This window comes from Pinus tabuliformis, chromosome 4_2 (assembly GCF_031772625.1).
Source record: "Pinus tabuliformis cultivar Carrire ecotype Pingquan chromosome 4_2, CPIR1, whole genome shotgun sequence".
Classification (NCBI taxonomy): domain Eukaryota; kingdom Viridiplantae; phylum Streptophyta; class Pinopsida; order Pinales; family Pinaceae; genus Pinus; species Pinus tabuliformis.
This window is the reverse complement of record NC_142304.1, coordinates 557,161,524-557,186,792: the sequence shown is the minus strand read 5'-3', so window position 1 is coordinate 557,186,792 and position 25,269 is coordinate 557,161,524. Positions and strand designations below refer to the sequence as shown.

General features: G+C 38.8%; 1 protein-coding gene across 1 annotated transcript in view; it reads right to left on the bottom strand.

The window, feature by feature from the left end:
- Window positions 1-25,269, bottom strand: part of LOC149170475 (uncharacterized) — a 169,995-nt gene that overhangs the window by 102,486 nt on the left and 42,240 nt on the right. The window contains exons 4-5 of the mRNA XM_089423910.1: window positions 13,751-13,877; window positions 13,541-13,635 (exon numbers count right to left, since the gene is read on the bottom strand). Of these exons, the coding sequence (XP_089280036.1) occupies window positions 13,541-13,635; window positions 13,751-13,877 (222 nt within the window). The remainder of the gene's footprint in view (window positions 1-13,540; window positions 13,636-13,750; window positions 13,878-25,269) is intronic.

Genomic DNA, 25,269 nt, shown 5'->3' with positions numbered 1-25,269 from the left:
AGATCGTAGAGCTTTCCTTAATGCGAAAAGAGGTCCTAAGAAGAGGATTGATCCCAAGGATCGATCTTCCGGAGTTCATCTTCCTTTTATTCAGGGGACCACGAATAAAATCGCTAGGATCCTGAAAAAGCATAATATTCCTTCTTCTTTTAGACCCCTTCGCACTATTCGAAGTTCTCTTCATTTGGCCAAGGACCCTGTTAACCCTAAGGATGGGAAGGGTGTTTATATTATTCCATGTTCCTGTGGGACTCCTTATATTGGTGAGACTGGTCGGTCAATAAATCAAAGGATTTGTGAGCATGCTGCAAACATCAAGCATGGAAGGTCTCGCTCCTCCGCTTTGGCAGAACATGCAGAAAAAACCAATCATCACATTTGCATAGAAGAGGCAAGGGTCATCGCTAGGATTGACCACTTTCATCATCGGAAATTTAGAGAGGCCTTAGAGATCGAAAAAAGGCTTGTCAATCTGAACAGAGACGATGGTTGGAGTATCAACAAGTGTTGGATCCCTGCTCTTTCTTCCTAGATTTTTTCATATTCTTTCCTTTTTAGTATTATTATTATTATTATTATTATTTGGTTATTTATTTATTTATTATTTATTATTTATCTATTAGAATTCTAATTCTTATTAATAGTATCTCCATAAATTTATTTCTTATTATATTTTTATTATTTATTTATCTATTAGAATACTAATTCTTATTAATATTATCTCCATAATAATATATTTTCTCGGTTAATACTTCTATAAAATCGATTTTTATTATAATACAAATATAATTTAATTTAATAATATTAATATTAATTATTATTAAAATGAGATTATTCTATTGATTTTATTTATTATATAAATAGTATTTTAACTTACATCAACAATAATATTACTTATTAATTAAAAAAATTAATATTCTTGGTCAAAACTTAATTAGTTATTTCAGTTTTTTAGTCAAACTAGTTGTTATTTTCTAACAGCTAGTTAGCTGCTCTCATCATCTATTTATTCCATTGCCTAGATATCATTCCTCATCTTATCCTGAAGATGAACCACACTGGTTGGTTCAAAACGCGTCGACGGGATATTATTTTATGTGATTTTATCGTTTTGACGGAAAATGTTGTTATAATTAATATGGATCACAAAAGTCTAAATTCTACAAATATGTTTTGTTGTGAACACACTTAGCCAATTCATGGTGGAGACGAGACAGGTTCAATGGGTGGCAGCGAAGCATGTGCTGAAGTACCTGTTACCGCTCAAACTAGCAGGGGTCCTAAAAGGGGATCCTTGAAGGGTTACTACTAGGCTAAAGGCAACAATGGAGCGATAGCCCACTATCACCTCGACTAAGGCTCACTGCTCTTTATGGACTTTCACCAATGGGAGGAGACCCGTTATGATGAGAATCACGAGATGGATAGATCAATGATAGGGGGAGGGATGATCCTGGAAGCCTATTCACAAGAGAGGCTCAAATATGTGGCTTTCTTGCTTTGGAGGCAAGGTTTAAAGCTCTCAAGGAAAGGGCTTAAGGGTAACTTCAAGGTTTAGGTTTAGGGCATATATCTTATAATGGAGGTTCCTAGGTCTTGAAATTCTTGTGAGGGCTTGGATTCCAAGTGATCCTTGAAGGATTACCTTTATTAGTGTATGCGACCACACAGGACCAAGTGGACTCGAGGGTAGGTCAAGGGGGTAGGGTTTAGCAACCAATGGTATGCTTGACCTATTTTGGAGGGAGAAAGGGACCAAAGAAAGAATTTTTAATGCAAGACAATGTGAGGGTCCCAATGAGGCTTCTAGCCTAAGGAAACCAAGGGCAAGATTCAATCTCGAGGCTAGGGCTTGAGATATCTCAAAATCCCACCATCGGAATTTCTTCAAAATTGGAGGGCACCTAGGAGACACACCAGCGCAGTAGGGGCCAAGAGATCGAATTTTTTTGATGGGTGGTTTGCAAGATAAATGATGCCCTAGGGGACCTAATAGGTTAGGGCTAGAAAAGGAGAGGGAGTAGGATGAAAAAGGTTTATGGTGATGACCTTTGGGTGGACCAGTGCCTAATCCTTTGGGGAGATTGGAGTCAAGTAGAAGTATGGCTATGGACCTTTCAATTTTCTAGGTCAAGGAGGCCTCAAAGACAACTTCGCTTAGCACTAGGGCAGCAGCAAAAGAAGCTTCAAAGACTTTATACTTCGTTTTGCAAGGTAGATGGCTTATATAGGTGAATTTCAGCAATGAAACATCTCTATGAACATTCATACATTATACATGGCCCATACATGAAGCATTCACTATCTAGAAACAAAATTTCCACAACTTTGCATAAAGAGATGCACCAAATAAGCCCTAATATAGCGAAATCCCAGCAACAATGTATGTGACAAAAATGGAGAGAAAGAATAGCATTAAATTAGCAACAATGTATGTGACAAAGATAGAGAGAAAGAATAGCATTAAATTAGCAACAATGTATGTGACAAAAATAGAGCGAAAGAATAGCATTAAATTGTACTTACATGTATAAGAATATATCCAACCATCCAAAATCTTGCCATTCAAGAAGCTCCAAGACATGAGAAAAAAATCCAAACATCAAAATTCATTCCATGCTCCCGAAATTCATCCTTCAAGAAGGATAGCGAAAATCTCTAAAGAGATACAAGTTCCAAATCCAAGTGATGAAATTAAAATGAATCATCATCACTTCTATTTATACACCTCTAATGAGTTCGATTTAGCTAATTAGGCCTGCATTAGCCCCTAAAATAAAATAGTGTGCAAAGTAACTAACTTTTGGTGACAAGCCTGCCAAACTAGCTCATAAACAAAAGAATAAATCTCTTAAGAGGTTGAATGATCAATAATACATGTCGTTTGGCCTTCTAAGAAGCCTGATGAAATCCATGAGTGCCATAATGATGAATAGGACTCCCAAAAGTAGTGGACAAGGGGTTGGCCCCTTCTTCTCCAAATAATAAACATGTGGTTCTCCCAATGGGTTGGGGGCACAAAAGTAATCTCATGGGTCTCCAAGTAGGTCGAAGATGCATGTAGACCATCTGTGAGGGCTCAGATGATGGCGTAAGTGATGCCACATCAGCATACAAGTCCTGGACCATCTGCGAAGTGCATGGTACTATAGTGGGGTTGGATGGGCATGGTGAACCAAGTACATCTTCCTCGTCCAATAGGTGAATCTCGAGCAATCTCTGAACATCTCTAAGGATCCATGGTGTTGAGAAATCAATACTAATAGGATTAGGGTTAGATTTCTCTTTCTTGATAATTACTTGTGAATTATGTTGGCTTCTTTTACTTATTTGTTATATTATCTTTCATCAAGCAATTACCAATTATGTGTGCATGAAGATCACAAAAACACAAGAAACAAAATGTAGGTACTCTGTGAGAGCAAAACCCCTATCTAGGGGAAAACCCAATCAAAGCGTCTTCCTTCAATAGTTTTCCTTGAGGCTCTTCAACCTAGACAAAGACCTCCCCCACACCAAGCCAGCCTCTCCCTTCGATCCAACCTTCGACCTAGCAGCAACAACACTTTGACCCTAGCAACTTCGACCTAGCAGCTTCTAGCATCAACAGCAGCTTTGACTTTGACAAGGAGACTTCGATCTCCTAAACTAGCCCACACGAGAGAGAGAGAGAGAGAAAGAGACACCAAAACTTCGATTTTGTTCTTCCCTTCCTCCTTGACCAAACTCACACTCGTTTTAGCCTCCTTCTTCACCTTCGCACTTATCCCAGCTTCCAGCTTCTAGCTTCAGATATCAAACTATGTGTAAGAGAAAGAGATAATCCAAATGAATTCGAACTGCCTTGTATATATAGCCTCCAATGAGGTTGAATGCCTTCCTTGAGGCCGACTTGGTGTGGAGGTTACATAATTCATTTTTGACTCTAAAATAATTCTTTTTACATCGTTTGAAAGCCCAAGAAGGGTCTCATAAAATATAAAATGACTCTAACGACTCTTTATTAATCCTAGGAGTCCACAATGGAGACTTTGACTAATAAAATGATGATCTAAGCATGAAACCCATGCTTTAATAAGTCATTGTAACAATAACAAAAATTCTTTTAACAAATACATTTTATGAAGACTGAACCTAGTTACATTTTTCAACACTCCCTCTTAACTAGGGAGGTATTCATACTGAAGATCTCAAACTATACGAACTATGAAGAGTTTAGGCACCACAATGCCATGGACTAGATTCTTGAGCATGGCAACTATCCAATGTCTCTCAACAGCTTAGGCACCGCAATGCCACGGACTAGATTCCTGACCAAGGCAATTATCCAAGAGGGACGAAGATGGACTAAAGCTTTCAGCCTCTCTAGGTACCATCAGGCTTACTTGCTAAACATCAACCCAGGGATCTAGGTGTGTATCCAAAGTCAAAGCTCCATGACCAACACCACCCTCCCTACTTCGAGAACTAGACATCAACACATAGTGTCAGCTATATGTCCTTAGAGGCAATGTGTCTCACACACAAGGCCTCAACAAATCTCTTCCAAACTTTTATCATCATCAACAAAATCAGCAATATCAACTAAACCAAGCATGCTTCTAAGATATTTAAACTTCTTATTAGGAAGAGATTTTGTTAGTATATCAACTACCTAATCGTCTATCCGGACATATTGTAGCTTCACGATCCCATCTTGCACCAAGCTCCTAATATAGTGGAACTTACTGTTGATATGCTTTGTCCTAGCATGAAACACGGGATCTCCAAACATCTTGATACAACTTTGATTACCACAATTAATCCCGAACAAATTTTTCAGAAGCTTTCTCAACCATACAGCCTCCTTTACTACTTCACATGCAGCCACGTACTTTGCTTCAGCACTACTCAAAGCAAAGGATCTTGCTTTCTACTCATCCATGAGATCATGGCAGATCCCAAACTAAAGCATTCTCCAATAGTGCTTCTTCCATCGGTCTCACTGCCACCCCAATCAAAATCAGTGAAGCCAATAAACTTGACTTCCTTGTTATTGTACTTTAGGAGGTGATGTATCGTACCACGAAGATATCTCAATATATGCTTAGCAGCTATTCAATGATCATGACGAGGCTCCAACTGAAACTAACTGAGGATGTTCACAACAAAGCCTATATTTGGCCTAGTATTTACCAGATACATTAGAAAAGCTACCAACTGACGATAGGGGGTAGGATCTACGAGACTTGAGTCGGAGCTCCTCAACTTCTTGAGATTGGTGATCATAGGAGTAGCCATGGGCTTGGAATCCATCATCCCAAATTTCTACAACAACTTGATGATATACTTTCCTTGGCTCAAATATATCTCCCCGAGATTTTGACATACTTCATGACCTAGGTAATAGTGCATTAGTCCTAGATCCTTCATCTCAAATTCAGCTGCCAGCATTTTCTTACATTCTTGTATTCTTCTCTCCACACCTATAATAAATAGATCATCCACATACAATAGAATAATGACTGACTCATTATTCACAACCTTGATGTAGAGATTTGGATCAGCAGAACTCTTCACCAACCCAATTCTTAGAAGGTATGCATCCATTCTTGCATGCCATGCCCTAGGAGCTTGCTTCAAACCATACAGGACCTTCTTGAGTCTACAAACATGGGTATCTCTGCCATTTACCTCAACACCTTCGATTTGCTCAATGTATGCTTCCTCATCGATGGTCCCATTCAAAAATGTTGTCTTCACGTCCATTTGATGGTTTTTCCATCCCATTGTAGCAACCAATGAACCAAAGATCTAATGGTAGTATACCTTTCAATGGGTGCAAAGTTTTCTTCATAATCTATGCCTTCCTTTTGATAGAAACCCCTTGCAACAAATCTAGCCTTGTATTTATCTATACTTCCATCAACAGCGTGTTTGATCTTAAAGATCCATTTTGAGGTGACAACCGATTTGTCACTAGGACTAGGTACGATTTCCCAAAACCCATTCTTCATGATGGATTGATATTCTTCCTGCATAGCTTTCTTCCATACTTCTTGATGAGCAACTTTTTCAAATGTAGATGGTTCTGCTTCAATTAGTTTTGTCATATATGCAGCGTATCCAGAATACCTCTTCAGCCTTTTGCTTTCCTTAAAGGTTCTTTTTTCGCAACGCCATGCCCTTCAGCATCTCCAACAGTAGCTTTTAACCAATTTGCCCTCTTCCATGTGCTTGGTATGACAACACGTTGAATAGACTCACTTGGTCCTTCTTCTTCCTCTTGAACGGTAGAAGGGTTGTGGGGTCGTACTTCTTCTTCTTCAAATATGGGTAGATCTTCGTCATCGGAATCAATAGGAATATCCTTCAATCTTTTGTAGGCTTGATTCTCATCAAATATAACATCCATGCTTCCTTCAATGTGTCTCCCTTCCTTGATGTAGATTCTATATGCCTTTGAGGAGATACTATAGCCAACGAAGATCCCTTTGATGCTTGTAGAATCTAGCTTCTTTCGTTTGTCCTTTGGAACGTGGATATAGGCAGGACTCCCAAAGATTCGAAGATGGTCCACACTTGGCTTATTCCTTGTGAATGCTTCCTCGGGTGTCATATTATCAAGAATTGTATGAGGACTTCTACTTTGAATATATATGGTTGTCATTGTTGCTTCTCCCCATAGAAATTTTGGTAAGTCTTGATCCAAGAGCATTGTTCGTACACCTTCTTCAATTGTCCTATTCTTTCTTTTGGCCACTCCATTTTGTTCGAGATAGTAGGGAACAATAAGCTCCCTCTTAATTCTTACTTCTTTACAATATGCAATCAATTCTTTAGAAGTGTATTCCCCACCATTGTCGAATCTTGGTGTTTTTATCTTTCTTTTGGTTAGGGTTTCCACTTCACATCTAAAGTTTTTGAATTTCTCAAATACTTCATCATTTTTCCTGAGAAGGTAGAGCCATGTCTTTCTAGAGTGATCATCAATAAATGTTACATAGTAAAAATGACCTCCAAGTGATTTGTCAAACATGGGCCCACACACATCAGAATGTATGAGGTCTAATATTTCTTTAGACCTTGTTTCACTATTTGAAAATGCTTTTCTTGTATGTTTTCCCAAAGAGCATCCCTTGCAAACTCTTTCACGATCTTCTTTGATATCAGGGATGCCATAAACTAGATATTTAAGAGTAGGAATGAACTTGTAGTGAAGATGACCATATCTTCTATGCTATAGCTCAACAGGAGAGATTTTGATATGAACTAGGGGTTGAGGAGGTGTGTAATGACTCTATACAAACTTGCTTCACCAAATCCAATAACCCTAGCTTTATCAATACTTGAATCATTTCACCGAACCAAGACCTTTCCATCAACAAAAGCAACTTTATCCCCTTTATCTTCTGAGCAAGAAATTGAAAGCAAATTCTTTTTCAAACCTGGAACATATAGTATGTTGTTGAGATGTAGTTTTGTTGCATTCTCTAGCTTCAAAGATGTTAATCCCAGGCCTCTAACAGCATAGCTTTTGTTGTCTCCCAATTCCACTGCATGGGAAGATAGTTCCTTTCATAGAGTTTGTAGTTGTTTACTTTCCCCTGTCATGTGCCTTGATGGTCCACTGTCAATGATCCATGCATTATCATCATTAAGTGATCCTATAAGTTCAGCTAAGAACCCTTGAATTTTGACCTTGTTGAATAAGTGGTAGACAATCTTCTTGATCCATCTTCATGTAGAATTGAATCCCATTCTTATCATAGAGGGAGTAATCATTTCCTTCAAGCCAACAAAGTGATCTTCAATCTTCTTTAGCTCTAAAGCAGTGTTGAGAAATCAATACTAGTAGGATTAGGGATAGATTTATCTTTCTTGATAATTACTTGTGAATTATGTTGGCTTCTTTTACTTATTTGTTATATTATCTTTCATCAAGCAATTACTAGATTATGTTTGCATGAAGATCACAAAAACACAAGACACAAGATGTAGGCACTCTGCCAGGGAAAAACCCCTATCTAGAGGAAAACCTGGTGAAAATCTCTTCCTTCAATAGTTTTCCTTGAGACTCTTCAACCTAGACAAAGAGCTCCTCCACACCAAACTAGCGTCTTCTTCTTCGATCCAACCTTTGTCCTAACAACAGCAGCACTTTGACCCTAGCAACTTTGATATATATATATATATATATATATACATGCATATACCTTCCGGCATCAACAGCAACTTCGACTTTGATAGGGAGACTTCGATCTCCTAAATTAGCCCACACGAGAGAGAGAGAGAGAGAGACACCAAAACTTCAATTTTGTTCTTCCCTTCATCCTTGACCAAACTCGCACTCCTTTTAGCCTCCTCCTTCCTCTTCACACATTTCCCAGCTTCCAGCTTCAAATATCGAACTGTGTGAGAGAGTGAGATACTCCAAATGAAGTCGAACTGCCTTGTATATATAGCCTTCCAATGAGGCCAAATGCCTTCCTTGAGGTCGACTTGATCTTCTTGTTGAGAAATCTAGGGCATTGATGATTAGGAGATTTCTCTTCTTGATAATTGCTTGTGATATACTTTTACTTCTTGGATTATGATCTTCTCTTTGTTATATTATTGATGTGTTTTTTCATCAAGACAATTATGAAATAAACAATATAAGACAAGGGACACAGTATGTAGGCTTGTCAGCCAGGGCCAAAACCTCTCACTCTTGAGAGGAAAACCCAATCAAAAAATTTTCTTATAGATCTTCGATTGATGAATACCAAGACCATGACAAAGATCCTTAACTCTATTGTCCTCCCAATACCCTTGTCACTAGCCTTGATGATCTGCCTCTTCCCTTTCTCGACTTCCTCTAGATCTCGAACTGCTCTCCTTGGCTACTTCTACAGAATCTCAGTATCTATTCTCTCCCCTCGACTTCTTCTAGAGAATCTCGGTCTCTTTTCTTCCACACTGCTCTTCTCGACTTCCCCAGAGAATCTCGGTCTTTTAGGTTAACCCTATTTCAGAAACCTTAGAATAGTATATCCTCCTTGATTAGTTTCTTCAAGAGAGAGACCTATAGCACTTCTCCTTGGCTTCCTTCTACGAGATCCTATATGTTGATTTGGGGTAGCATCGGATGTGCTCTAGGCCTCAAAATTCGCAGGAAGGCTTAAATACATGCATTTTCCAATACCCAAAAATCGTTTTGGGAAATTCGACCCAGAGACAGTTTTATTAAAATAATTAATTATTTTTAATGGGACCCTAAGTCTAAACTTAGAAAATTAAAATAATTAATGGGTATTAATCTAAACTATGGGTGGAACTTCTAGAATAAGGCAAATATCAAGTCAAATGATCCTAACCATTGATTAGAATCTAATCTGGGTCGTTGATTGATCAATGAGAGGATTGTAAGAGGAGACTTGATGGGCACTTGGAGAACAAACCAGAGGCAGATACTCAGTTACCCGAGTATGATCGATTTTCTCACTAGTCGAAGTTCGGTAAGAGAAAATCGAATCAGGAGAGTTGCAGGTGAGAAAGAGAGAGAGAGGGAATCAGCATATGCAGAGAGGGCATCAACATATTCAAAGAGTACAAGGCAGCAAGAAGCAGAACAGGAACAAGGTGACGTAGAAAGAGGCAGCGCAAAGGCAGTTTGACGCAGAGCTTGTGTGGGCAGCTCGACGCTGAGCCTGGGAGAGGCGGTTTGTTGCAAAGAGGATTAGAAGGATTCCAGGCAAGAAGAAGTACTTCACCTAGGGAAGAACTTGTTCAAGAAGTTTCTGTAAAATTTCTCATTCCTATTTTGTTGGTTGTAATTTATATAAGAGAATTTGTTGAAGAATAATAAAAACCCTCATCTGTTGCACTGGTTTACCCGCATTGGGTTTTTCCGAGGAAGATTGTCCAAAAATAACTGTCATTGTGGTTGTATTTGTGCTAGTGTATTTCCTTACATTTACTTTCTGCAATGTTTTAATTGTGAAGGCTACAGTAGAATATATTTCGATATTTATCGTAAGAATACTATGGATAACTTATTTCTGAGGTAATAAGTAGAAGAAATAATATTAATCACTGTAGTAAGATATTCACATGGTATCAGAGCTACAGGGAAGTAGAAGAAAGAAGTCGGAGGACCCGGCGTTGAAAGGAGAAGGGAATTTGAAATTCACGCAGGGGCAGAAATTCAAATCTCCCAGAGGATTGCGTAGTTCAAGCCAAGGAGATTGGATTTCGTGGGAAAACTCTCTCTGAGTGAGTCAACAGAGAGGTAAGTCTTTCCAATCGAAATTTGTCAGTGGTAGAAGGAACAGCACGGTAGAAGATTCAGCAAGGAGGGTTGTCTTATGTGGGATGCAGTTTTTGTTCCCTTCAGCAGTTGCTAGGACATGTTAGCGTCAGAAATTGGCACAATATGGATACTCAAAGTGTCTTAGATTTATCTACCAAATTAGATGAAGAATTTGCATGCCTAGCAAATTCAGTGTTAACGAATGTTTGGTATATTGATAGCGGGGCTTCAGCTCATATGACTGGAGTACGAGAATATTTCTCGAGCTATCAAGACAAACAAATGGACTTCCAAATAACTATGGGAAACGGAACGAAATGTACTCCAATAGGGAGAGGCACCATATCTTTTTAGATAGAAGCAGGGACCAACATCCGAGCCACCAATGTTCTGCATGTGTCAGGATGAGGAATGAACTTGATTTCAATTTCCCAGTTACAGGACAAGGGATATGATGTATACTTCATGGGAAACAAGGTATACGTCAAGCATCCAAGCTGAAAGAAGAAAAAGCAAATTGGGGTTCGAAGAAACAAGTTATATAGGTTGCAGCTCAAATCACCAATGGCACTGATGGGTAGCAACTGTAATGGTGAGAAGGAGCGAAATGAATTATGGCATAGGTGAATGGGGTACTTACACCATGGAGCATTGATAGACAACAACTGTAATGGTGAGAAGGAGCAAAATGAATTATGGCACAGGTGAATGGGGCACTTACACCGTGGAGCACTGAGGATGCTCAGAGAGATTGTTACAAGGGTACCAGTCCTTAGTAGTGAACATGATGACTTATGCAGAGGATGTGTGCTAGGAAAGTACATTAAAGCAGCGTTTCCCAGAAGTAACAATAGAGCAGAATGTGTATTAGGATTAATACACTCAGATATTTGTGGTCCTATGTCCACAAGGGCTCTTAGTGGTGGCGAATACTTCGTCACCTTTATTGATGATCACTCCAGAAAAACTGGGATCTATTTCTTAAATACCAAGGATTAGGTCTTCGATCATTTCCGAGAGTTTAAAGCTCTTGTTGAAAATATGACAGGGAAAAAGTTAAACGTATTGCGTTCAAATAATGGTGGAGAATATACAAGCAAAGACTTCACGGATTTATGCGCAAAGGAGGGCATCAAAAGAGAGTGGACAGCTCCATATAATCTGGGGCAGAATGGAGTAGCAAAACAGAAAAACAGAACTACTATTGGGGCAGCCAAAGCTATGTTGCATGATCAAGATCTACCTAGGTATCTATGGGCAGAAGCTTGCAAAACAGCAGTATATATCCAGAATAGAACTCCTCATAGAGCATTGGGGAAGAGAACGCCCGAAGGAGTTTTCACAGAGAAGAAGTCGGAAGTCATTTATCTCAGGATATTTGGAAGCGTGGCTTATTATCACATTCCAAACAAGAAGCGTAGTAAACTAGATCAGACTGAAAAAAATGGGTATCTCGTAGGATACAACGAGACCTCAAAGGCATATAGAATCTACATTCCTGGAAGCAGGAAGATTGTTGTAAGACAGGATGCACAGTTCATGGAAGACAGAGCTTTCAGGAAATCTCATGAGATGCCTACAGAAGATCAGTGAGGAGATGTTCTGTTAGTCCAAGACCAGCGGGGGCAACAAGGAGGACAGGGAGGAGGACATACACCTGGATCGAGTACAGTGGAGGAAATGCAGATGGTTCTCAACAAACGAAACGACAGGATCAAGAGGAAGAGTTGGTTGAACCTCCCACCACCAGTGGTAGAACTAGCAGAGAAGTACAGCAGACACTAAGGGACACAGAGATATGTGTTGCCTTCAGGAATTTGTCTAACACAGGTATTGCGGCCGCTTCATCAAGATCTAACTGTTAATACAACGATCCGCCCAGACATTTAACTTCATATGAATAGCTCGTCCTGCCTCAAGAACTTTGTTACAAAATTTAATAATAGAAAAACTTTGTTGCCCCTTAGACAAAGAGAAAACCTATGTCAGCAAAACCCTTGGTGTCTTGTCTCCTAGATGATGTCACTGTTCCAAAACCCGGTATCCAAGACCCAATAGAATTCGCTGCCCTTCTAGATAGTATTCCAAAATGTGGAGAGGATAGATTGGTGTCAACTAGGGTTGAATCTTTCACCCCGAGATTGACAAGGGAGAATGGGTCTTAAAAGCCTCAAAGCTAATGCTCAAGAAACAAATGAATTGATCCACACTTGATGATCCAAAATGAATTCAATCCTCTTATATTTATAGATTTACAAGAGGGGTCTCGTCTACTTAAATGATTGACTAAATTTTACTCCAAAACCCAAATTTGGGTTTCTTTGCCCAGCTACCCCAAAACTCGCCCAGAATTGGATATTTTGGGATTTTCCCCTTGATTGAGGACTGTAGCCTATGGGGAACAACAAGCTATTACTCCATTCATCCTCAATTCGTAGAGGACACTACAAAAAAAATCAATATTGCACTAATTGTTATTGGGATAATATCGGCGCGAGGAAAAAATCGGAAAAAATCGTAATAATCGGGAAAAAATCATTTGTTACAAAAATATTCATTTTTTTTCAATTTTTTTAATATCTAAACCATCTACAACATAAAATAAATACATTGACACATAAATATGATAAAAGAACTAATATATAAGATGTTTAATATCATTTCTAGTGCTAAAATCACACATAACAGTGAATCATGTCCTGAATAGTAAGTCTTGACTCCTGAGTCCCAAATCAACCTCAAAATATCAACAAAAAATATAATAATGTATCTCATATCATGAGTCATAATGTCATATACAATGAAATGAACCAAATAACTAAAGTCTAATACTACTGATTTCTTTTGCCCCTCTAGATGTAGATGTCGGTGGAGTTGGCAGGCCGCAGTAGACTATGGAGTCCGCTGTGCTCTAGAAGCTGAAGAACTAGAAGCTACAGGAGGTAGACCACGTCCTCTACTTGTGACAGGGGTAGCTTGGGTCACCTCCTCCTCCTCATAAAACTAATAAATATATGAAACAACAACAACAATTCCCCACGATTTTTTCCCAAAAAATGGCAATTTTTTCGAAAAAAATCGGGCAAAAAAAATCCGATTACTAAGCGCGATTTTCTCTTTTCACTGAAATTATCGTGATTATACGATAATATCGCAATTTTAACAACACTGAAAAAAATTACAACTAGTTGTCACTAAGAGTTTCCTTCATTACATAACTATTTCAATGCATGGGACTGAAATACAACATGATAGAAATAGCAACACCTTGTCACAGCTCCCATTGATCGTCCCCAAAGTCCAATGCAAGAAACATTTTTTGTATTTCGAAGGTAAGAAACAGCAGCTTTGAGGTCATCTTTCTGTCAATTGAGCAACAATGTTAATTGTTCGCATAAATATTGCTACAGCCTCAAATGCAGAAAACTGATCAAAATACTGACTTCTGGAATGCAAACTACAAAAGAATCCATTTACCTCATGCCAACCAAGGCTCACATAATCACCATCAGAGAGGCCTGAACCCGAGAAATCAAGAGTAAAAACAGTTATGTTTGAAGGAAGGAGTATGACTGCTGCCTCATTGGCATCTGCTCGACAACCACTGCAATTGAACAATCAGAAGATTAAGAAATACACCAATCCTAGTTCTTCAGGGAAAAATTGTGCTAAAGTTAGAAAAATCACAAGACTGTCTATCTAGAAAGAGCTCAAATTTTTAGTCAAGAAATATAGTTCACGCCATAATGCACAATCAGGCAGCTACAAAAATGGAAATTTTCAAACAACTTCCCATTCTATATAAAGCTGTGCCTCACTGTAAGTCTGTAAGCAATTCAGCTTTTGCACAGTGATTGCATTAAGTGAATAAAGACACAATGTTAAAAGATGATTGCATCTAAGTTGAGTTGCATGTTTCCAGGATCAAAAATTTCAGCACGGGAACAGGTAGAGGGATCTCAGAAATCTGAAAGCTATTCAGATATTATATATTTCCCTTCCATATAAAGAAAACTGACAGTTCATTTGCTAGCTGTAAAAGAGGCATCCAAATCTCTACTTCAAGTTTGCATGGATTATGCTGTGGAACAGTGCTTTAAATGAAGATCATATTAAATAATTCAAGACAATTTATGCATTTTCTCACTCTAATCCCTTTACTACTTCAGCATATAAAAACAAAGAAAAGCATCGAAAAAAATTATATCTGCATTTCCACACGTCCAATTTCTTTGAATTAAGAGTAACTTTTTCCCAGCCTTACAGAAAGGAAATGTTTGATTACTTAGAATTAGTGTATGGGTTACTTAGGCTAGCTTGCTCAGGTTCTCAACTTATATCATCTTCCAGTGTACCAAAATACACCAACCAAAATGGCAAAACAAGCCTATGCAGACCTGTTTGAAAGTCAGCTGACCAGATCATTTTCCAATGGAATAGAGCTGCAGTTACATCTATTATTCTTGCTTTCATTGCCCCATTGAGATCCTAAAAGCAGCACTCGGGTTGACACCATTTGTGCATTTGGAGCTGCTGGCATGCATTTTCATGCTTGGTCTTCATTTCTACCTTGAAATTTGAAATACAGCATGCAAATTTGGAGGATGATTCCATATATTTTGGACTTTTCGGAGCACAAATCAAGAAGGAGATGGTTAAGGTTTGTTGCAAATTCAGATGGCATCTCACACATAGCACAGAGAGGTATTATGACCAATAATGACTTGGCACACTCCCAGCATTATGGAATGTTGAAAAATTACGTAGCTATGGTCAGCATTTTTCATTGTAAACATCAAGAAGAATTTGATTTTTGGTCTCCTACAAATCAGCTTCAAGAAGGATTACATGGTGGCCCCATTAGGGCTAACTAGCCCTTGCATAACACCTATATATTAGATTAGAGCTCGTTAATCCTCATTTGAACCCATCGACTCATCAAGCAATTCGATCTGCAATTACAGGAAGAAGACTCCACACGTGCGAGAAAGAAGAAAGGTTCACTTGATTTCGATTGACCTATTTCTATGGACTGAAATTTACCGAATTTTTTGTCTTGGTTATTTTGCTTCTGTTTGGACTACTATCTTGTGTTAACTAGAAGGTCGAAAAACTTCAGAAACATGGATACTTCTGCTGACTACAACTTCGCTACTTTAAGGGGACGTTGACGTGAAGCTGACCTAGGGTTTTGACTGCAATTATTGAGCTGGGATCATGAACAGTTTGTTGACACTTCTGGGGTTACTTCAGGACCATTTTCGGCCTCTTGTGACAGTTACTATAGGCCTAAGTTTCGGCCTCTTTATGCAGACCTTATTTAATAGACAGAAGTGGTTTATCTCTCCTTCTATGAGCAGACTTTGATTGATGACTAATTTGGATTTGTTGGAACATTCTGATGTACTATTGATGAACAGAATCTCTCTCTCATAAGGAAAGAATTTTGGGTTTTCCCCTCGTGTGTTTGCCCTGTCTGTGAGCCTAATCTTGATGTCTCTTGTCTCTTGTCTCTTGCTTATTGTCTATTGTTCATTGTCTACTGTGATCTCTATTTACTGCTCTTGTTGAAGAATTAATGGTTGAAGTTTTTCATGTATAGCTACTTGTTGACTAAAGTATAAAGAAGGAACAATTTATATCAAGATAAGTAGTTATCAATTGTGAAAAAAACTACTCTAGTCATTGCAACTCTAGAATTTCAACATGGTATCAGAGCTAAGATAAAGATTTCTAGTAGCTTGAAGATCACTGACTGCTCCAAGGTTTACACATTTCTGAAGTGATCACAGTAAAGAAAAAGGAATTGTTTGCATTAGTCTTAAAAAGGCCGAGACAGCTAGATCAAGAGCCGAATTGAAAGAGATATTTTTATGGGCTACTTTTGTGCAAATCACAATAAGATCAGACCTCTGAAATAAGGCTGCAGTCCTGGGCTTGGGATCCAAGGTTTCTGAGGTGTCTAGAAGGGCCGGATAAGCACACTTCAGGCAGACACATCATCTTTCAAGCAGTTCAAGGTGCAGAGAGAGAGACCCATTCTAGCCCGAGGGTCCTGTACATATGTACAAGGAAGAACGAGACCTGTAATTACAATTTTCTAGCCAGTGAAGAAAAACACCTTGCCTGCAGTAATTAGAGGCATTTTAGGCCAATTATAACAGCATTTCAGTGACTGCTAAAATGTTCTAACCAAGAAAGCCAAAGGTACTGTATAAACTTCAGAAGTTCCAAAGAATTGAGTACCAGACCTCTTGCTAAAAGATAGCAAAGTAAAGAAGGCTTGTGGTATCCCATTCAAAGTTCATTTGAAGCAAGGAGTTGTAATGGAAGTCTAGTAGTAGCATCTATTGCATACCCTAACCAGAATTCAAGAGGAGCAGCAGTTAGTCAGCTTGAAAAGAGCATCTTAGATCGTGACAACATTGGAAATGACAAATACTCTGGATTGTGAGATCAAGGTTTTGAGAAACATATCCCTAGAAGTTTGCTACCTTGAAGAAGGCTTTGTAGCAGCTTCCACATAACCATGAAAGACAAAGGTTCGTGGTCTTTGTCTATAAGGTATGTATAATTGTTTTTATCCATGTCTAGCTTAAGATGAATAAAGGGTCTGTATAATTTCTAAAGAAAGTTATGACATGTAATGCATTAGGGCTTTGTCGCATGTTTTGAATCTAGGGTTTGTAGACTTCAAATTGTTTTTGGTATCTAGGGATTGTAACTCCTAGATGGTACTTGGATTAGAAAACCATATTTAAGTAAAAAAAACCTAACCCTATTTGGTTTGTTCCCTTATACAGACCCTAGAACTTGAAAAATATCATTTAGCATTTGCAAGATCTAAATTTTGGGAATGTGATAAAACCCTAGCAAGGGTTTATGTAAAAATGAAACCTACAGGTTGAAAGTCAAATCCCTAAGGCTAGATGTTTCTCAGATCCCTATAAGGATAGGTCATGGGATATCTAAGGTTTGTACCCAATATCCTAGAAGCACACTTTTGAGAAATCATTAAAAAAAACCTAGATTGTTTGCTTGGTTGTACTTGTCAATGAAAATTTCAAATACACTATGAAGGAAGCAAGATGATGATGAGCATGATGGAAAGAGGAAATTGTAAGGACCCTGATATTCATGATGTTGAAGCTTCTAGTTGATGAAACATATTTATTGAAAAATGAAGCAGAACCTTGTTGCAATATGGTGACAAAACATGCAAAGTTTAGAGGGAGCTGTCATGATCTGAAAAGATAAGTATTTTTGTGCTTTGTTTCTATTTTTAAATGGTTATTAAGGATATGGACTCTTTGATGATGTGAAAGAATGACTAGACTCAAGAGGACTAAGATTAAGAGGGAACTGAAAAAGGATGTAGGCTTGTTAATGATAAAGACTCATTGATGATAATATTGACGATGTGGATTCATGATGATGATGATAATGTGGACAATGATATGGATTCTTTGAGGATGGTGATGTGGACTCCTTAATGATGAATGATGTGTATTCTATGATGTTGACAATGTGTACTCCTTGTTGATGATAATAAGTACTCCTTGTGGACAATGATGTATGACTCATTGATGACATGGACTTGTTGATGATATGGATTCGTTGATGATGCTGACTCGATGATGATGTGGACTCCCTGATAACAAGAACTCCTTGATGATATGGACTCCTTGACGATGAACTTCTTGATGATGAAATGACTACTTAATGATGATGAAGATATGGACTCGATGATAATGTAGACTCGTTGATGATGATGATGATTTGATGATGATGTAGACTCCTTGATGTGAACTTCCTGATAACTTGATGATGATGTGGATTCCTTGATGACGTAGACTCCTTGATGATGTGATGCAATTGAACTCAATCTGAGAACACTAAGATCAAGAGGGAGCTGACACACTCTCAAAAGAGAAGTATTATCTTGATTGTTTCGATTGATTATTTCATTATGAGTCTCTTGGCTAGCTTGGTTGTTCTTGTTCTTCCATAGCCTCCTTGTGAGGATTGCAAGCAATGTTTTAAAACTCAGACTCAAACTCAGAATCAGCCGAGGGTCAACTCTGACTCTGACTCTGACTCGATATCGATTCAGACTAGCTGATTCCAGGGACTTGATCTTTGTAAAAAGTATTAAATATTTAATTTTTAACGAAAAATCATATTTTTAAAAAATTTCATTCATGTTTCCAATCTCAAAGCATTAGAATAATAGAGAGAAGACAACACCTGATCAAAGTATGCTCATGAATATATCTATTATATCAAAATGGCACCCAGTACATTGTCCAATGCATGTAAAATATAGAGATCAGAACAAAAACACATAATAAATGTTGCTCCAAAAACCAACTCCTCAATGGCAAATGTTGCCCCAAAGATCGCCCAAGAACCTCCTCAATGCTGCTACAAAAACCAACTCCAACTGCTCACAAACTCCTCACAAATGCAATGAGATAGTTGTGAGGAAATTTGGGGGGTTGGGTCACCTTTATAGGCATGGGAGAGGGTTAGAGGGGCTAGGAAATAGTTTAAACAAAGAAAAAATTGATTTCAAGTTCACCTAGCCCACCTTTTTTCCCCGCTGCTAAGACTAGCTGGTTTAAGTTGGGCTGCGTCGGTCCGACTGGTCAGTTACCGAATTGGCCGCCGAACCGGATAATTGACATAGTCGATCCGAGCAGGGGTACGGCTCAATCAACCAAGCCGACTCCAAATCAAGTCGGCCTAGTTTTAAAACTATGATTGCAAGTACATGATGAAGATTGCCAATGTGTGGAAAATCGTTGGAAATATTGGAAGAATAATGTGACAAAAGACTTGTGATAGGCTCGTAAGACGGAGTTGCTTTTAACATGACTCTGGTGGTATCTTGGCAAAATGGACTGCAGGTCCATGGATATCTCCCGAATAAATGATTTGAAAAAGCGGCAAGACTTTGATGTTGACCTGGTTGATTCATTGATTGGTTCGTTTATCTATCTATTGATGTCTATTGTTATCTACTAGATTCGATTATGGTCTGTTGGATTCTACTATGGTTGTTGATGCCTGCTTCTATGAGAAGCCACTTATTATCTATTGGAATCGACTATGGATATTGACATTCGCCTTCATGAGAAGCCACTGCTAAGGTCTGCTATTATAGAGAAGCCCTAGCTAAAGTTGAATGGACAATTGAATGTTGTTGTACAATGTACCATGGCAGCATTTCTCATGTTGAACTAGTTGTTGATGTTTATATGAAGGAATTGGAATGACTGAGAATCCCCTTAAAGAGGGAACACTGATGACATAACATCATATTGATGGATTCCTCTCATAAACTATGTGTCGTGAGACATTGTTGTCTAGGAGATGTATTGATGATTCCTCCTCTAGGTTGTGTGTCGTGAGACATTGTTGTCCAAGAGATGTATTGATGATTCCTCTTATACACTGTGTGCCATGAGACATTGTTGTCTGGGAGATGTGTTGATGGTTCCTCCAGTAGCCTGTGTGTCGTGAGACATTGTTGTCCAGGAGATGTGGTGATGGTTCCTCCTGTAGCCTATGTGCAATGAGACAATGTTGTCTAGGAGATGTATTGACGATTCCTCCTATTCGTTGTGTGTTGTGAGACATTGTTGTCTAGGAGATGTGTTGATGATTCCTCATGTAGGTTGTCTGTCATGAGACATTGTTGTCCGAGAGATGTGTTGATGATTCCACCTGTAGGTTGTGTGTCGTCACTCGTGAGATATTGTTGTCCAGGAGATGTGTTGATGATTCCTCCTGTAAGTTGTGTGTCGTGAGACATTGTTGTCTGGGAGATCTATTGATGATTCCTCTTGTAGGCTGTGTCATGAGACCTTGCGGTCCAGGAGAAGCTTTGTTGGTTCCTCCCTTAGGTTGTGTGCCATGAGACCTTGTAGTCGGGGTGATGCTTTGAGATGGATGTTATGCATCTTATCTTATGAAGAGTTTGAGAGAGAGAAACTTGGATTGTGTTTTCTTCCGTAGGGCCTAGGTTGTGAGTTGTGAGACCTATGGATTGGTCGGGAAGATTTATTTTGAGAGATAATGAAAAACTACCTCTCTAGCTAAGAGGGAGTATTGAAAAATTAAGTAGCTATGGTCGACATTTTTCATTGTAAAAACATCAAGAAAATTTTACTTTTTGGTCTCTGACAAGTCAACTTCATGAAGGATTACATGTCGGCCCCATTAGGGCTAACTCACCCTCACAGAATGCCTATATATTAGAGCTCGTTGATCCTCATTTGAACCTATCGATTCATCAAGCAATTTGATCTGAAATTACAGGAAGAATACTCCACACTTGTGAGGAGGAAAGGTTCACTTGATTTGCATCGACATATTCCTATGGACTGAAGTTGACCGAATTTTTTGTCTTCAGCATTTTCCTTCTGTTTGGGCTACTATCTTGTATTAACTAGAAGGCCGAAAAACTTCAGAAACGTGGATACTTCTACTGATTGTAACTTTGCTCCTTTAAGGTGACGTTGACCTGAAGCTGACCTAGGGTTTTGACTGCAATTATTGGGCCAAGATTGTGAACAGTTCAGTGACACTTTTGGGGTTACTTCAGGACCATTTTCGGCCTCTTGTGATAGTGACTACAAACCTAAGTTTCGAACTCTTTATGCAGACCTTATTTATTAGACAGAAGTGGTTTATCTGTCCTTCTATGAGCAAACTTTGACTAATGACTAATTTGGATTTGTTGGAACATTCTAATATACTATTGATGAACATAATCTCTCTCTCATAAGGAAAGAATTTTGGGTTTTCCCCTTGTGGGTTTTGCCTTGGTTGTGAACCTAATCTTATTGTTTCTTGTCTCTTGTTTATTGTCTATTGTTCATTGTCTACTGTGATCTCTATTTACTGCTCTTATTGAAGAATTAATGGTCAAAATTTTTCATGTATAACTACTTCTTGACTAAGTATAAAGAAGGAACAATTTATATCAACAGAAGTAGTTATCAATGTGAAAAATTACTCTAGTCATTGCAATTCTAGAATTTCAACAAGGAAGAACTAGAATCATGGAAAAAAACCACGAATTGTGGCCAAATCCATATAAATGGGATATATAAACATTGTTCTGAGAATTATCACAACAAATAGATAGCAGCACTCTCCCACATGTTACTTTCTATTAATCATAAAAGCATAATAATGCAATAGCTCAAAAACTATCTATATCTCACTATCCCAGTGGTGCACCATATCTCTCATTTATAGACTAGAAGAGCTAGAGTTTACAATAAATGACTGTGGTGCACCTAGCTTAGAGAAGACTAGAAATCCTAACCCTAATCCCAATCTCCCAGAGTTGTGCACCTGATGCATGGCTATACTTACCTAGGATAGAGCACCTAGGAGAAGAGTGGACAAGCATGTACGCAGGCATCTCTCTCTCCTAGGATTTTGCATCTTAGCTATTCCTGGAAACTTCCTTTGTGCACAATGCATGATGCAAAAGTGGAATTACAACTGTATCGAATTGAAGACAAGAAAAGAAACTTCCTAAATAAAGAAAAAAACAGACCTTCTAAAAACAGTAGCAACGAAGATAAACTTTGCCTTCTAAAGACAGCACATGCACCTGACAACCATGCATGCATCTTAGCTATAGCTATCTACTTAACTACTTTCATGCCTACACTAAAGCTCCCTCATTAACTGTGACTCCACTTCAACTCTGCAATCTGCACAAGATTCAAGCAAACAAGTCCTGCCAAAGTGTGCCAATCCACAAAAGGAGAATCAACTTTGGAGCAACCACATAGAGCTAACACTCCCTCTTTGCAAGGAAAGCGTTCTCCACCAAACCAAGTCACATCCTTTTCATCTCAAACCTCCAGAATCTTCAAAGTCTGGTTTCCTTGTTTAAGGAAGACTTCATCAACAACTACATACTTGGAATCAATCATTGATTTCACAATGGGTATTGGTATCGTCTCCCAAACATCATATTCCTCCATCCTAGCATATTGCCATAATTACTCTTATGTTGCTTCTATTCCACCACTTCCACAGTAATAGAAGACATCAGTGCAACATAGTTAGGAAAATTCTTCAGGGCGTGACTCATCCATAAATAAGATTTTTCTGCTCCAATTTGGTCTTGTTCCTCCTGCAAAGTTTGTGTAAGCCATCCAAATGTCTTCTCATAACTAGAGGGTAATGAGGCATTTGTTTCTTCAATAGAAACATGTTGCTTTGAATTTGACAATTCCTCTTTCTAAAGATAAGCCTTTGGGATAGAGATCTTTTCTCCCTCCTCTACCTCTGTTAGAACATAGAAGCTCCTAAGACTTAGAGGATCATCTATCCTCATCAAATTTAACAAGTTCAAACATCACCAAAAACCCTATATTAATGCCAAGAGCTTGTAAGTTTGTAACATCCCAAAAACACCCATAGATCCACAATTGTCAAGTCACAAAGAAAAGGAGGTAGCTTCTCTCAAATTTGTACTCAAATGTTAGTCAAAGTGGAGGTTTTGTCGCAATGGTTGCACCTAAACATTTTCTACATCATTGGTAAAGAGTTAGACCTAGATTCCCTAATATGAACATTCCAAGACTTTGCAATGTGGCCTATTACCGCTCAAACTAGCAGGGGTCCAAGGAGGGAATCCTAAAGGGACAATTGTTAGGTCAAGGGCAACAATGGAGCAATAGCCAATTGTCCCCTCAGTTAAAGCTCCCTACTCTTTACAGGATTCACCAATGGGAGGAGACCCGGTACGATAAGGATCACAAAGATGAATAGATCAAAGACAGGATGAAGGGTGATCCTAGAAGCCTATTCACAAGAGAGGCTCAAGATTGTGGCTTGCTTGTCTTGGAAGACAAGATGGAAGGCTCTCTAGGAAGGGTTTGGGGAGAATTTCAAGGGTTAGGTTTTGAGTATGTGTCTTATAAAGGAGATCCCTAAACCCTAGAATTCTTGTGGAAATTTGGGTTCTAAGTGGTCTTTGAAGAATTAACGTCGATAGTGCATGGGACCACACAAGACAAAGTGGACCCGAGGTTAGGTCAAGAGGATAGGATTTAGCAACCAATGGCATACTTGACCTAATTAGGGAGGGGAAAGGGATCAAGGAATGAATTTTCAATGAAAGGCAATGCAAGGATCCCAATGAGGTTTCTAGCCTAATGGAAACCAAGGGCAAGAATTGGTCTTTGAGCTAGGGCTTGTGATATCTCAAGATCCCACCATCGAAATCTCATGAAATTTCGAGGGCTTCTTGAGGACACACCAACTCAATTGTGGACCAAAAATCAAAGTATTTGGATGGCTAGATTGTGAGATAATTGATGCCCTAGGTGACCTACGTAGGTTAGGCCTAGAAAAAGAGGGGAAAGTGAAAGAAAAAAGCTTTAAAGTGATCACCAGACGAGGACTAGTGCTTTGTCCTTTGGGAGAGATGGAGTCATGGAAGATTTAGAGTTTGGATTGATTTCCACTTGTCAAGAAGGCCTAAAAGACAACTTCGCTGGGCATTAGGGCTTACTGGAAGTAGTTTCAAGGTCATTGATACTTCGTTCAACAATATTTGGTGACTTGTCAAGACAAGGATGTCTCTAGGAACATTCATTCATTCAAAAATGGCCCCATCATGATACAACAGTATTTAGAGATTTGATTTCCACAATTTCGTTCCAAGAAAAGCTGCAAATTAACCCTAGAATAGCGAAAATCCCAATATCATGAATGCAGCAAAATAAATAATCAAACTACCATTAACATAGTACTTACATGTAAGAAGAATATATCCAATCACCAAGATATGCTAATCATAGAAGCTCCGAGACAGAAGAATAACCAAACATCGAAATTCATCCATTCGTCCAAAAAGTCTCACCCTCAAAAGATAGCGAAAATCTCACAACAAGATATGATCCAATCCAAGCGATGATGAGCAAACGAACTCATCTCACTTGTATTTATACACAACTTAGGAATTCGAATTAGCCTCCTTGGCCTGCATAAGCCCCAAAAATAAAATAATGTTCTAATAATTCAAGTTTTGGTGACAAGCCCACCAAACTAGCTCATAAATGAAAGAGTGAGCCTCTCAATAGGTCAAATGATAATCTATGCATGTCATAGGGCCCACTAAGAGGCCTAATGAGGTCCATGGTTGCCACAATGAAGAATAGGACCCTCAAAAGCAGTGGACAAGGGATTGGCCCCTTGTAATAACCTATGATGCTCCAAATGACATGTGGGGGCACACAAGTGTCCTCGTGGGTCTCCAAACAAATCGAAGATGTTTGTAGATCGTCCGCAAGGGCTAAGATAATGGTGTAGGTGATGCCACATCAACGTGCAAGTTCAGGAGCATCTGCAAAGTGTTTGGTACAACTCTGGGGCCAGTTGGGCATGATGGATTAGGTGCATCTTCCTCGTCCAATAAGTGAACCACGAGCAATCTCTGAATGGTTGTGGGGATCCATGGAATGATGTCTTCTACTGTGGAGGCCCATGGCTCTCAACGCACACCTTACATGTGCCAATGTAGCCCTATGGAGGGTTACGACCACGTATAAGAAGACCAAACCCAAGATGGAGACCATCTGCAATCCTGCATAAGATCCAATGTGTCCCCTAGCCTTCAAGTACAAGTCATTAGAGAAATCGAGTAAATGAGCTTACCAATCATGGACCACAAGTGGGGACTTCATAATGGCCTACCCTTCCATAATGGGCTTCGAGATGTGCCAATTGTTGATTTGGGGTAGCATCGAATGTGATCTAGCCATGAAAATTGGTGGAGAGGCTAAATCACATGAGATCTCCAATACCCAGAAATGGTTTGGGTAGATTCTAAACAATTTGGGAGATATTAAAATAATTAATATTTTTAATGGAGTCCCTCAGTCTAAACTTAGGGAAAATAAAATATTAATGTGAAATAATATAAAACTATGTTAGAAGGGTCCAAAAATCATGGATCA